Raw genomic sequence first — 15,385 nt, 5'->3', positions numbered from 1 at the left:
TATTTTAATATACATTGCTATATATTCTAGTATAATTCAATATTCTATATGGCATTCTTTCTTTTTTTTTCTTTTTTTAAGTGCAAGAACATTTCCATGCCAACTGTCATATCAGAGTGACATTCATATTTTTTTAAAGTTATTATATATTCAAAAACATTTAGTTATTAACTAGTGTTTAATTGTGATAAATAAGAAAAATAAACTGAGAACATTTTTTTAAACTAGTGCGCACATACTTTTATATTAAATTCCTTTCCCCATACACTTGTACACTATTTGCAGACCCCCACCCTTTTATGAGCATATGTACTTAATAGATAATTCCTAACTTTAAGTTTTAAGTTGTCTTTTATTCGAATTTAATTGCATTTATATATTTTTATAAACATTTCTGAAAAAAAACATCATAGTTTTTACTCAATAAAATATAAAATATTTTTTATTCTTTTAGTATTTTTGCTTCTGTGCAACAAAAACTAAACTCAACATTATTTGTTTGAGCTCTTGCTTATTGATAGTTCTCTATTTTTATTGTAACCTTGTCCTTTTTTTTAATGTCATATCATTAAAAAAAAAAATTTGTTCTGGCAAAATGTAAAGTAGGAAATAATATATTTATTCCTCATATGATGTCTGATAGTAATTTTTTTTTTTAATCCAAAATTATTACAATGAAAATAGACATTTTTTAATGGGAATATTATTCTAGTAGCACAATACTGACAAATTAAATAATCTCGAATTCCAATATCTGTAAAAACTTCTGGTCTTCAAATTCTCAGTTTTATCATTTTCATTAAAAGCCGTAAACACTTTTTTAATTGAAGGGTTAACATCAAATTTATGGCTGCAAAAATAATAAAATAAAAACTTACATACTTTAGTTTATTGTTTGTTTAAACACCAAGTATTATACATAAAAAATAAAGTTAAAATAATAGTTACTATAGATCCATAAAAAAAAAGAGCGGTAATCTTAAAATCAACCAATTTCCCATTTTGCTATTAATTTTTTAAATTTCAAGACGCAAACAAACCAAAACATAATTTTTAACTAAATAAATTAAAGGAAATAAATAAAGAAAAACAAAGAGTAATGTGATGTCAAAATAAGTTATCACTAACAATCCTAGATCTCATTGATTAGATATATGTTATTCGTGGAGCTTTAAGTAATTTACAACCCTTTTGTACCAACCCTTAATTGTAGAGGAATTTATCTGAATATTAATAAAAATATATATCTCTTTTTTTTGTGTGTATAAAAAAAACATCACAAAACACTCACAATAAAATGTTTTCAATAAATTTTCAGCACATTGTCATTTTTGTTGCTCAAGATTTATAATGTCGTTTGTTAATTTTTCATTAACTTGTTTACTGCCTGAATCATTAATGCATTTCTTTATGAGATCATTTAAAATTGTAGTAACTATTTCTTTTTTCTCAAGTTTCTTTGTGATTAATTCAGGAAAAACATACTTTGTAAAAAATTTCTGAAATTTTTGTTCATTTTTATTATAGCTAGGATCAGAATAAATTCTGTCACAGTTTTGATTACTTGCTAAACATACAAAGAAATCAGCATGAGGATAGCCACTTATAAATAACTGGTGTTATATTTGTGTGCAATATTGATGACTACTTTTTAGTGTGTATATGTTAGCACAAGATTTTTTTTCTAAAAAACTTTAAGCATATTCATATACTTGTTTTGCCTGAAATGTCCATGGACATTTAATTTTAAGCAAACCAAACCCACAACATGTACAACTTGTTTTGATTGATACTATAAGCCTGGTTTGGTAACATGTTAAGTTTTTATGAGTTTATTTTATTTCCCTGGTATAACTTTTTCGAGCATAGGACTCAAACATGTTACCCCATTGAATCGATTTACTTTTAGCAATATTTTGTAACCTAAAATTTGAGCACATAAATTAAATTTTGCTTTTTTGTTTTTCACTTCTAAGTCAATGTCAAATTTTGCTATGACAGCATGAGCAATAGATGACGATATTGTTTCAACTCTATACAATTTCAGAAGTAAACTTTTTGATTGAGATATCATAGCTTCTTTTATAAGTTCTGCTTGAGATAGTGTTATTGAAAATGTCCCTAAAAATTTTTCACATTTAAATGCTATCGATTCTCATAAAAACATTCTATCTGAGCTACATATTGCTTTATGGTAGGTTGTTTTTGTTTTTAGTTGCATTTGAAGGTAAATTTTTCATAAAGTATTCTGACTGTATATCTGGCTTGAGGCAAATTACAGAACTTTTTCAACCTGTGGCTTCTGTAACTGCTTCCTAATCTTTCTTTGTAAACTGTTACTACTTTAAATAATAAGGACGAGGATCGTAATAACATTGACTAAGTTTTAGATAATTTTCTCTTCTGTGTTTTAGTCCACCATCTTTGTTTTACTTATGTGCAAGATACATTTTCTCCTAATCGCACATGCTCTTCCACAAACAATAACAAAGCAAATATATGTTTGCAGCTTTCTACCTAACCAGCTATACAATTGCATTCTGCAGTTATTATACTTTCTGTTTTAACATACCCATGATATATTCTTTATCATTTATTCTTGTTTGAGGGACTATAGTTCCTTTTAATTAATAAAATTTTACAGCATTTGAGAAACTGTTAGAAGCTACTGAAGTTACATGATCTGAAGAATAAAGAGAATGTCCTTCTTTCAAGGCTTTAGAGCAGTGAATGAAAAAAGCATAAGTTTCTATGTCCGAATAGTTTTTGATTGGTAATAATTTTGTTAACACTTCTTTTTCTAACACCCAGTTTCCGATTTCAAAAGGATGGGGATGACGGACACCTGATTTTAATTTTAATGTTTGAAAAGATCTGGATTTGATTTCTTTAGTTTCTTCTTGTACAGTTTTTTTTTTATGGTAATTTAAGTTTATTGGCATAATAAACATTTTTTAACAATCTTTTTAAGGATTTTCACCAAGAGGAATACTCCTTGCTTGCAGGAATTCTTTCAGTTTAACAATACTCCAACTTTTAATTTTATCCATAAATGGTTTACTTTTTTCGTTATCAGAGGAAGAATCAGTAATAATTAACAGTATTATTTAGAACTGTTTTGACAATGTTTGTTGTCGATTTTATTGTTTGCACCTCAGTTATACCATAATACTCTACAAGTGAAATTTGAAAAACTAATAGCGAAAAGCCGAATTAAAAATTATAGTAAAGCAATTTGTGCATTGTACGAAACATTAAAATCAGATTTTTGTTAGGGGAAAACTTTGAAGAACTATTTAAAAGTGTTAATGTTTCAATTTAAACATTAGTTAATTGATAATAAAAACAATGATAAAAAAGATATGATTTAAATAAAATTTTTTGTTTTATTTTAAATCAACTATAAGTGATTTAAAATAGTTTTTGTATGTTTTTGAACACCTCTGTCTTTAATCTTATATAAATACCTGTGCTAAAGTTGTGAGCATATAATTTTAATGTTTATATTTGATTTATATTGAATAAGATTTAAATAAGATATAGAAGTAGTCGTGATTTCGCGATCTATAGTACTTGATCACCACTAAATTGCAGTCACTGCTAAATTCCAGGCTGTTGTGATTTGTGGTTGTTTCATTTTGATTATTAGATTGTACTGCATGCTTTATTTTTCTTGTTTTATCTGATGATTTATCAGATCTATTGAAGTTTGAATCATAATTTTTTAATAACAGTAATAAAAATATAAATTTTATAATGGGTTTTATATTATATGAGATTTTTTATAATAATTTCAAGATAAATGTACAAATATTTTTTAAGAAATATTGAGCTTTGTGATAAAAACAGAGTTTATGGTTTTTAAAAACCCAAAAACTTATAGATCAGAAGCATTTCCAGATATCGCAATTCGCAATTACTTAATCCAACCCTTGTAACTTTCTTTTTAATAAGTGATTAATTAACACTGATAAAATCACAAATGTGATTTCTATTTTACTTACGGTCAATTTACTTTCAATCTTATATGCTGTTTAGTTTTTTAAGTTTTATTTTGCCAATTGAGTTTAGTTTTGTCTAGTGTCAATGATTATCAACGATTTTAATAAAATGTGCTGAACATTATTTTGAAGAAAAAAAAGTTAAAAAAAAGTTTTCAAGCTTCAAAAAACAAGGAAAAGTGAAAAACTTATACTCAATTTTTATCATAGCATATAGGACGTGGTGGGGATAGAGTTTGATCCCCACCACGTCCCTGGTAGTACCGCGCTAAACTTGTTTCTCTGCGCAGCGGCCTTGTTCGTCAAGGTTCGTGTTTCGGTGTTATAGAGTTGAGAGAGGGTTGTAACCACAAAAAGTAGCCTCCTCGACTGTAGTGGCCTTCTTGGCCTTGGGAAGGTGAATAATTTAAAAAAAAAAAAATTACTTTAAACAAAAATTATGTTTACAAATATTTTATTGGTAAACTGATAAAATCTATCTATTGTTTATAATCTTTATTAAAAATAGCTCAATAAATACACACAAAAAAAAACTGTGATAAAATATTAAGACTTAATGTTAAGTGTAAGATTGTTTTAAAAATTAAATTATAAAGAAATGTAATCCTTTCCAACTACCAAATTTACCAGATTTCATTAGTAGTTTTTATTATTTGTTTAAATGATTTTTATCGCAGTTTAAAATTAAATTTAATTACGACACAGTACTTTAAAATACGCTAATGACACAATTTAACTTTTAACAATATAAATATCAAAGGTGATTTAAAGCTATATTTACTAGCATTAAGCATTTTCATTATGCAATGAAATCTCATAACTAGGCCTGTAGTAGCTATATTATTTGAAAAATCAACATAAATAAGCCATTCTTTATGCAGTAAGTTAAAGTTTTCATGCTGAAAAAATGATTTTTTTTAAAACTTAAAAAATATATGAGCCTATGAGAGTAAAAGTGGACCAAGTCCAATTTTTTTCAAATGACCCTTATGTATGTAAAACTGCTAAAAATTTGCTATATTTTTAGAGCAAAAATGGACCTAGTCCATAACACATTTATTTCTTATTCAACAGAGGGCAGCACATTTTTACTCTAACAATAAATCACCATGGTATAGAGAGTAATAGTGGACCAAGTGCATTGATAGTGCTTTAATGTAAGAAATCAAGATTCAAGACCACATAAACTACACATTTTCTTAGAATTATTATTATTATATTAGAACAAGAATAACATTTGTACAGGTAAGATGCTTTAACAAAACTGAAATAGTTTGGTGAGCGATAATATATGATTTATTCAACTGCTCTCAGCAGGAATATAAATATTGATTTGTTAGACAGTAGATATAATGGTCTGTCACTACAAAAGTTACAGCCTCTTTAGAAAGGTCTATTTTGTGGCTTTAATAGCATCTAGCTAGGGGAGCACTTGCATGCATGTTGTATACATGTACATTATTCTTTCTAATAGTATTCTGAATGTATGTAGTATTTAAAAAATATTTATTGTAGAATAGTGTAAACATGCATTCACGAGCCGCACACATGGTGTCACTGGCATTGATAAAGTGCAAGAAGGTTCAGAGATCTCTAGCTACAGATACAACAATCGCAGATCGTAACTTAGCAGCAGATATACAGACAGAACGTTCTACATTAGCAGCTGAATCTCCGATTGTAGCCGATAATTCACCGGTTGTAGCAGTTGAATCTCCGATTGTAACAACTGAATCTCCGATTGTAACAACTGAATCTCCAATTGTAACAACTGAATCTCCGATTGTAACCGATCAACGCCCTCGAAAACGAAAACGTTGTGTAACGAACTGGAAGAAAAATGTGATTAAGCGCTTACGAAATACAGGTAGCGAATATGTAAAGCATGGCGAAACGTTACAAAAAGTTAAGAAATTAAACGAACATTATTTAATAAATCACAGTTGCAAAAACAAATGTGCTGAAAATTTAACTTTAGAGCAGACTAAAATTCTGTTTGAAAATTTCTGGAAATTGGGAGATTTTAATGCACAAAATCTGTTTCTTGCTGGCTGCGTGAAACAATCAACAGTAGAACGTAGACAACCAAGAGTAAGAAAAAATAAAATTACGAAAAATGAAAAAAAACATGCAAAGGATTTTGCACGAGTATACTCTGTGTTTGCAGATAATAAGCCCGTTACTGTTTGCAAACCATACTTCTTGGCGATATTTGACATTAGCAGCGGTCGACTAAATCGTGCGCTAGTCAACCAACGGGAGAATGGTGGTGTGTCAGGCAAAGATGGACGAGGAAAATATGATCACAAGACACAACGCATTCATGAGGAACACATCACTCGCATTAAAGATCATATTCGCATGTTTCCCACATACGAAAGTCACTATACTAGAAGTCACAGTGCATCTCGCCGCTTTCTACCTGCTCATTTGACGGTATCCACTATGTACGACATGTATAGAGAAAAATGCATACAGGATTCAGTCGAACCCCAAAAAGAGTGGAAATTTCGGGACATTTTTAATCATGAATTTAACTTGACGTTCCATCAGCCACTAAAAGATACGTGCAAGAAATGCGACATTTTAAAAACAGACATTGAAATAGAAAAAACTGAACACAAAAAATCTCAACTAAAAGCAGCGCATGAGATTCATTTGCGCAAAGCAGAGAAGGCGCGTCAATCCTTAAAACTAGAAAAGGAAAATGAAGACAATAAACATGCATCTTTTTGTTTTGACCTGCAAAAGGTCATGTCATTGCCTTGCCTTACAACCAATGAAGTTTATTATTGCCGGCAATTATCAGTGTATAATCTAGGCATTCATGACCTTAAAAATGACAATGCAGTGATGAATGTATGGCATGAGGGAACAGCCTCACGAGGTGCAGGTGAGATCGGTTCATGCTTATTGGCATATTGTCAAAATCTGGCAAATAGGGATATTACATCTATTACAGCATTCAGCGACTCGTGCGGCGGCCAAAATCGAAATATAAAATTGCACTGTTATGGATGCATTTGACGCAGACGACGAGTATTGAACTGGTGAATCATAAGTTTATGGTCTCTGGGCATTCTTATTTGCCTAACAATGCAGATTTTGGAGTAATTGAGAAAGCAAAACCAAAATCCACAGAGATCTTCGTGCCAGAACAGTGGTACAAATTGATCGAAAACTGCTCTATGAAGAAGCGCTTCAGTGTTGCAAGATTAAGCACTGATAATTTCAAGAGTGTGGAGCCCTTATTGAAATTAATTACAAATCGGAAAGTGGATGAGAGTGATCAGAAGGTCAACTGGCTGGATATGCAATGGCTGCAACTTAGAAAGAACAAGCCATACAAACTGTTCTTTAAATACTCTTTAGATGATGACGCATCATTCAGTTTCATTTCGCTAGCAAAACGCGGACGTCAAACGAATCTTAAAAAAGTGAGTTTGGCTCCACTGTACTGTGGAGCAACAAAACTGAGCAAAGAAAAATACTCAGATCTAATGAAACTGTTAAAGTATATTCCTCCCATCTATCATGACTTCTATCAAAAGTTGGAACACAGCGGTCACAACAAGGATGTACTAGAAGATGAACTGCTCAATGACAGCGGCGATGATGATCAGTAAATTCGTGTGGTTTTTATTGTACTGTTTGTAATAATGAGGACTATTTTTTGCCGATAATTAGTAAATAGTAATTGTGTTTTTTTACAACATAGTATGAATTTGTACTACTTGTCTTAATTTGAATTGCTATTGTAAACGAATAATATGAAATTTGTTCATGATTTTACACTAAATGATTTAGCGATTTGTTGATTATGTTTAGAGAAAAAATGGACCAAGTCCATAACTATTATTATATTATTAATAATTATTCAAAAACTTATTTGTGCATTTCACATATCTTGTTGTCTAAGAAAAAAGATTTAAAATGATACTAGACATCAATAATATTATGTATGGCTGATTTATAATATATGCAAACACTAAGAACGCTTATTTCTAACAATATAGAAATATGGACTTGGTCCACTTTTACTCTTATGGGCTCATATATATTTGAAACTTTTTTTGTTAACAGTCTTTTTGTGTTATATCTAAATCAAAATAAGCTGCAACATTTAGAAAATTTTTTTTTTATAAATGTTTTATTTACATAACTTCATCTAATTACATCGTTTTTATATAAAACAACCTTTTTTTACAGGACTGAAACATGTCTAAAAAATTAAGTAATTGATTTTTTTTAAGTTGAAAATTGCTTAACATACACTCTAATATACAAATCTCTATTTAAGTTAATTGATGTCACTTTAAATATATTTAAAGAAGTCCAACTTTTTTTTTTAAACATTTTCACCTCCAATGAGGCTGCAAGCAACTACTATTAGAGTTTGAAGTTTAATGGAAGAGAAAATATGAAGTTTATAAAGCTAACAATTAACAGACAACTTAAAAGATTGCAAATTATATGAATCAGGAAAACAAGATAAAGATTCTATTGCTAAAGTCATATCTCAATTAAACTCTCCTATGGCTTGTGGTTCTGATAATTTTCCTGTCACAGTCTTACAAAATTTTCAATTCGCTCTAAACTATTTAACAAGTGTTTGACTGAGTCTTATTTTCCTGCCTGCTGGAAAATGACATCTGTGGTTCCAATTTTTAAAAACTTCAAGAACATTCTGACCCCTCCAATTATTGTCCGATCAGTATTCTTTCTAATATTAGCAAAGTATTTGAGTCTTTGATCTACAAATTTCACACATCCCATTTTGAGTCAAATAACTTACTGTCAGACAATCAATACCAATGCTCTTCAAAGGAGATATTATTTCTAGTTCTATCAACTAAAACTCATTCTTACTTGACTCATCATTCAGCAAAGTCTCATTCTTTTACTGTATCTGTGCCTGCATGCTCTAAAAACTTTTATTTGTTTTGTTTTTTCTCCTGCATTTTAACCCATTAGAACTCTCCCATCTTTGTGTTTTCCTGACTCATAAAACCTACAACTTTTAAGTCTTATGTTAACTGCTTCCTTGCTCTATAACTCTATTCTTTTTTTTCTAGCAATTCCCAACTTAATAGTGGTTGCTTGCAGTCTTGCTGGGAGTGAATCAGATTTAAAAAAAATATATTCTGGAGCGAATTTCAAGGAATTGATGTTTGTGGACACAAAAAAAAATTCTGGAGCACTTAGGAACAGTCACAGTAAAAGTATGAGACCTAATTGAATGATGAGTGACAAGAAAATCAATTTTAGTTGATGGCGCAAGAGACACAAGCTCTTTAGAACAACGTCAATTATAGCATTTATAGATGTAAAATACTGAGTTTTATCTGAGTTAAAGTACCAGCCACTGAGAGCCCCATGCTGCAGCAGAAGTGAGATCCTTTTTAAACTCAAATACCCCCTCCAAGCAATCAGAGAGTGTTGCCTTCTTATCAAGACAAGAACAAATGGTAGTATCATCAGCGAACAATACCATCTTAGATGTGACAATTTCTGAGAGATCATTAATATAAATTTAAAAAAATTATATGGCCAAGAATAGAACCTTTAGGAACCACTGAAATTACAGGAGATGAAGAAGAGTGCTGTTGAGGACTTTTATACTATGATTGGTAAGAAAGGATTCAATAATCTTAAAGATGTTACCTGATACACTGTAAGAAGAGAGCTTATGGAGAAGACCAGCATGCCAAACTTTATCAATACAGTAAAATAATTACGAATATAATAAAGTATTAAATTTTTAAAAATTAAAATATTATCAAAATGTAAATTTTTTCCAAAGATTTGTTAGGATAAAAAGTCTGTGCAATAATTAAAACTATGTTCAATCAATACTAATTTTTAGTGTTGAATATTAACCTGAAATTTAAGAAATATAAATGTTTGTCTAGCTAGGGATTAGAAAAATAAATGTTTGTCTGGTTAGGATTAGAACTGTTGAAAGTGTCTGGCTCATGAGGAATCATATTCTATTTGTTACCCAAGTAACATGTAAAAAATTCCACTTTTATGCAATAACGTTAGCACAGTTACAATTTTTTGAAATGTAAGGGTGTCTGGCAAGGGGTTTCCACACTATGTTAAGTGTCTGGCAATGTAAAAAAATGATATCTTATATATTTTGAATTTTTTTTTTTTTAAAATTGCGTTTTATAATTTGATAAATTTTAGTCAATATTTTAAACATCTTTGGTACCTGTCACCTGCCAAAGCCACTATGATGTAAAGTACATAGTTGACCATCATGTTTTGGAAGCATGTACTGAAATATTAGCAACTATAAAATAATGTAGGTTTAGCAGCCACAGGCTCTTAGAATATTAGGTTAATAATCAGTAATAATCAATATCAAATTAACGCCTCCATCGTAAATATGTACTGAAATATTAGCAACTATAAAATAATGTAGGTTTAGCAGCCACAGGCTCTTAGAATATTAGGTTAATAATCAGTAATAATCAATATCAAATTAACGCCTCCATCATAAATATGTTCATTTGGTGCATAAGACAGTGTAATATAAATTTATTTATAAAATAGCATAAAACATTTATTTGCTCACTAATGACTAGAGCTTCCAGTTTAAATATGTTCAGGTCAAATATTCAAACTCTTGCCATTTTATTAAAAGTTCATGTTCTAATTTTTTTCTTTAAAAAGTTTGAACATGTATATATATTAAAGTTAAGCTTTATTTATCATAATTTAACAGTTAAACCAAAACCTTTTTAGAATTGTGACTTTTACTAGACAGTTTTCATTACTCTTAACTTTTTTTTTTACAAGTAAAGTAACGCTTTTAAAATTTAAACAACAAACAGAATATGTAAACAAATGCTTTAGAACGGTTGTTCATTGCTTTTAAATTTCTTAATCTTTTATAATAAAAATAGTTACGTGCAATACTTATTTTTATTTGTTGAAGTAACCCTATTGGTAATACCAATAAAAATATTGTTAAAATTTTTTGAATTAAAAATAAATAAAAATTTATTTTTAATTTAAAAGTTAATATAACTAATAAAAGAGCTAAAAAAAGTTTTACTAGTACAAAACAATAAAAAAATTGATAAGTTTAAAGATGTTAATACTTAATAATAAAAAAAAAAAGCTTAAAGATGTTAGCACAACTAGAAGATCTGAGACATACGGTGCAAACTCTGTAAAATTATTCTCATAACACCTGGCTTAACAACAACTTTTATTTAAAAGCATTTAAAAACAAAACATGAAATTGGTATTTTTTAATGCAATATTTCTGTGTCCAAGGCTGCAAGAAACATTCCTGCTGCCAAAATATTGTGAAATTCTGCCTAAAATTTGAGTCAACTAACAACTATATCAAAAGTGTATCAAAAATGAAACTTTTCAATCAGCATTTCGTGCTCAAAGATACCAAATCCATCAAAGTCCTCAAAGAATTTGCGATCTTGTCATTAAACACTTCAGGTCAAAAACAAGTTACAAGTTAAAAATGAAACTTCAAGATAAAGGCAAATTCAGTCTTATATTTGATTGTATACCTCAGTAAAAAACAGAAGGTATATGAACTACATCACAATGAAGGGTTTCAATCTCTTTGGAATTTTAAGAATCTAAGGTACAAGCCAGCAACAAAATCCATTAAATTATATTTATTCATTTGATTTAAACTTGATAAAGACATTGTAGCTTCTGTTTTTGATGGATTAAAAAAAAGATAACCAGTGAGCAATGATGATGACTTTCAAACAAATATAATTGGAAAATTTAGAAAAGAAAAACCTTTGGTTTTTGTTTCAAAACATGACAAAGTAGTACTACTAACATGCTTGAACATTTTTTGGAGGTGCAAACAAAAGTAAAGGTAGCTTTTAATGGTATGAATATTTATTTTCCTATAACTAAAAATCAGTTCAATGATATTAATGAACTTTGTGATGCTTTAAAACCATTAAAACTGGCCATTAATGCTCTTTCAAAAAGAGATGCTGATCTTTTGTATTCTGAAATTGTGATTGAATTTACAAGAAAAAACTGGATGAAGTTAATACACCTATAAATAAACTTGTTAAACAGCTATAATATATAACTCATCTCATGTCAAATCTGAATGGCTTATATAAAGATGACTAATTCAGCAACAAGATTTTAAAAAAGATTAATAACTTTGCCACTAATCTTATTTAACATTTATTTTAGCGATCTGACAATAGCTCTGATGATGACAAGGAAATAAACACTAGTGGTATAACTGATAGCATGAGAAGTAACTGAATTGAATTTAGCTCAAAAACTAAAACTTTTTACTGAATAATCAGACATTGAAATGAAACTTGACCAAGAAATTGGATCAAAACTTGTGAAAAAAGAAATGTCTGTTTTTGGGGGACTAGCAAAGCTAGACCCAAATATTTAGATCTACTTTTTGAAGCTCTTCAAACAAATTTTCCTACATCAGTAAAACTAATATAAGAAATTCTTTAAATAACAAAAATTTAAATGCATTAAGGAAGCTATGAAAAGTTCTTATTGATATTATGTGTTTTTTCCTAGTTAATTATTTTACACAAATAAATACTTTTATGCATACTTTGTATTACTTTTGAGTATTTTAACATAGAAAAATAAATATCAAAGAAGTTCAGACTTTTTTTCAAATCGGTTTGAACCTGGTAAGGTTTGATCTTTAAAAAAAAATTCTAATTTAATTTCTAAATTCCACTAATAAAATAGAGTTAACTTTTACTTACATCAGTATGTTAATGATCAACTAAACGATTCTTACCATTGTGTAATAAATTTGAAAAAAAAAATTTTTTAACTAAATTTCAATCTTTTTTTTTATATAAAACATTTGAATAAATAAAATTTTCATATCATTTTTTAATTCACCAGCAGAAAAAGCATCAGGTATGAGTTAAAAACGAACATCACATAGCTAACTTAAAATAGCATTATTTCAATATGTCAAAGTTTACCTCTGGTATGCAGATATAAATATTTATACTTAGTAAATGTCAAACATTTGATGCGTTACAAATAACTAAATTATTTTTTTCTCTTAAAAGTATTACCTGGCAATGCAGATATAAAGTCTCTTTGAAGCATAGGTTTTAAAAATATATTTATATGACCATGTTGGTAATGTGACATACGCAACAACAAGTCTTCAATAAAGTCTATTTGGTCTTCTGAAGACCAATTATCAAAACATTTAAAACATTTCTCTTTTTCAATTTCGTATTGAGCGTTTGTACAAGTTAAAGAAGTAGTTTTAATGTTATCTATAAGTTCATTTTCTTCCAGCGAGTCTCTAAGAGGTTTTAATGGAACCGTTTCAAAATCCATTTTTTTATATTCTAGTATAGAACAACTTCCACTTTTCAATTAGTTGCAAATATACCAACAAACATAAGAAACTAAATGAACTTCTTTAAGCTTTTAATTTTTTGTCACTTTTGACAAAAAAACATAGTGAGAAATATTGTTGTGATGATTACGAATTTAAGTAAACTATTTTATCATTAAAATAAAAGTGCGCATCTGACGTCATAATGAGAAGATGTAAGGGGGTTTAAAACAATTATGCTTTGTGGCAAGATATTTATAAAATATTAAAACATATTCAAATTATAACATATTCTTGATAACTTTAAAACAAAAATGTATTTATTGAAGTAATAAATTATATTAAATTTATAATATGGTTTTTAGTTTGCTTAAATTTATTTACGAGCTCCATTTGATAACTTGATACCAATCCTCTACTTGTTATTAAACGCTATGTTTTAAATATTTGTCTACCGTCTATTTTCAAAGAAAACGTTGTTAATTTTATTATAGGGCGTTTTAGAGGTATTTCAAGAAGGTTACCGCAGGAATATGAAGTACTTATAAAATAGATTTGACTTAATATTTACTTTTTAAATATACACTTAATAAACATACATAAAATAAACGTTTTATAATATTTTAATTTTAAACGGTTTTAAGTTTTAAACGAAAAATTATAGCAATATTAAATAAATTAAGATTTGGAGAATCTTAATTTATTTAATTTTTTTTTTAAAGAAGTGAGTAAAACCTGATAGAAATGATTCAATTTGCAGCCGACAAGGAAGTCAATACAAATTGCGGTTGTTATGCCATTCAAGTTAAAATGTAATTGAACATTCGAACATAAAAAAACGTTACTACTATTGAGTAGTTGAAGGGAGAGCGTCGCAAATTAATGTAACGTGTTACCAATAATGTTTACCCAAATATTACTGGTAGTATCTTAATTAAACGTAATGCATTATTACTAACATATACAATATGATGATTAAATCACTATAACCGTTTGTAATATCATTGCAATTTTATTTTTCTTCTTTTTTCTTCTTTTTGTTTTTTAATTTAGTAATATCAAAGGCGAGATATTCTGATTTATACAACGTCCACTTATGCTTTGACCATTAGTGTTTGTGTGGCTGAAATTTCCGGCTACCAATAATCTCTGTCGAGCAGATTTTTGCTCTTTCTTTTATGACAATCAATGTAGATAACTGAAGAAAACATTTTATGTATAAAATATTAGAAACCTTTAGTAATAAAAAGAATTTAATAAAAATGAGTCAAATAAAAAAAGATTTAAAAAATTTAAAAAAAAACAAACAATTATAATAAAAAAAAAACTGATTTTTTATTTATTTGCCGATTATTAATAACCAATGACGTGAAGCACTTATTTTCTGCATTTATTGATAACTATTACAATGAACGTTTTACTTATTCATTTCGCTTTTTAATACGAACTCTATGAAGCAATAAAGTGTGTTTGCATTTTAGTTTTATTTTTGAGTCAGCAGAAATTAAGTTTAAACAGTAACGCAAATCATTGAGATTACCTCATCGTTTTGAATTGACCATACTAGCGTTGTAAACCTTCCCAATATTCGTAAACATAACTTTTGAATACTAACAGATTATTGGATGAAATTTAAAATTTGTTAATGCTTCAATTTAGTATAAGGTAGTAAAAATCATAAACTCATTGTATATAATTCTCAATTTTTCTAAAGTTTGTTTCCAATCACCGCAATTTTTTGCAAAACATTTTGATTTGACGCACTTAAGTTTATAGTTTGCACAATAATTTACAGTAAAAAAAAAGACTCTTTCAATTTTATTTATATATATATATATATATATATATATATATATATATATATATATATATATATATATATATATATATATATATATATATATATATATATATATATATATGTATATATATATATGTATATATATATATATGTATATATATACATGTATATATATATATATATATATAATATATATATATATATATATATATATATATATATATATATATA

At 28.0% G+C, this 15,385-nt stretch overlaps 1 protein-coding gene across 1 annotated transcript in view; it reads right to left on the bottom strand.

Annotated features, from left to right (window-relative positions):
- Positions 1-14,553, bottom strand: part of LOC100199403 (F-box/WD repeat-containing protein 11) — a 36,522-nt gene extending 21,969 nt beyond the window's left edge. Inside the window, exon 1 of the mRNA XM_065793670.1 lies at positions 13,079-14,553. Within this exon, the coding sequence (XP_065649742.1) occupies positions 13,079-13,352 (274 nt within the window). The 5' untranslated portion in view covers positions 13,353-14,553. The remainder of the gene's footprint in view (positions 1-13,078) is intronic.
- Between the last annotated feature and the right edge of the window lie 832 nt (positions 14,554-15,385).

Source organism: Hydra vulgaris, chromosome 03 (assembly GCF_038396675.1).
Source record: "Hydra vulgaris chromosome 03, alternate assembly HydraT2T_AEP".
NCBI classification, from domain to species: Eukaryota; Metazoa; Cnidaria; class Hydrozoa; order Anthoathecata; family Hydridae; genus Hydra; species Hydra vulgaris.
Note: the sequence above shows the minus strand (reverse complement) of the source record. Positions and strands in the feature narration are given on the sequence as shown.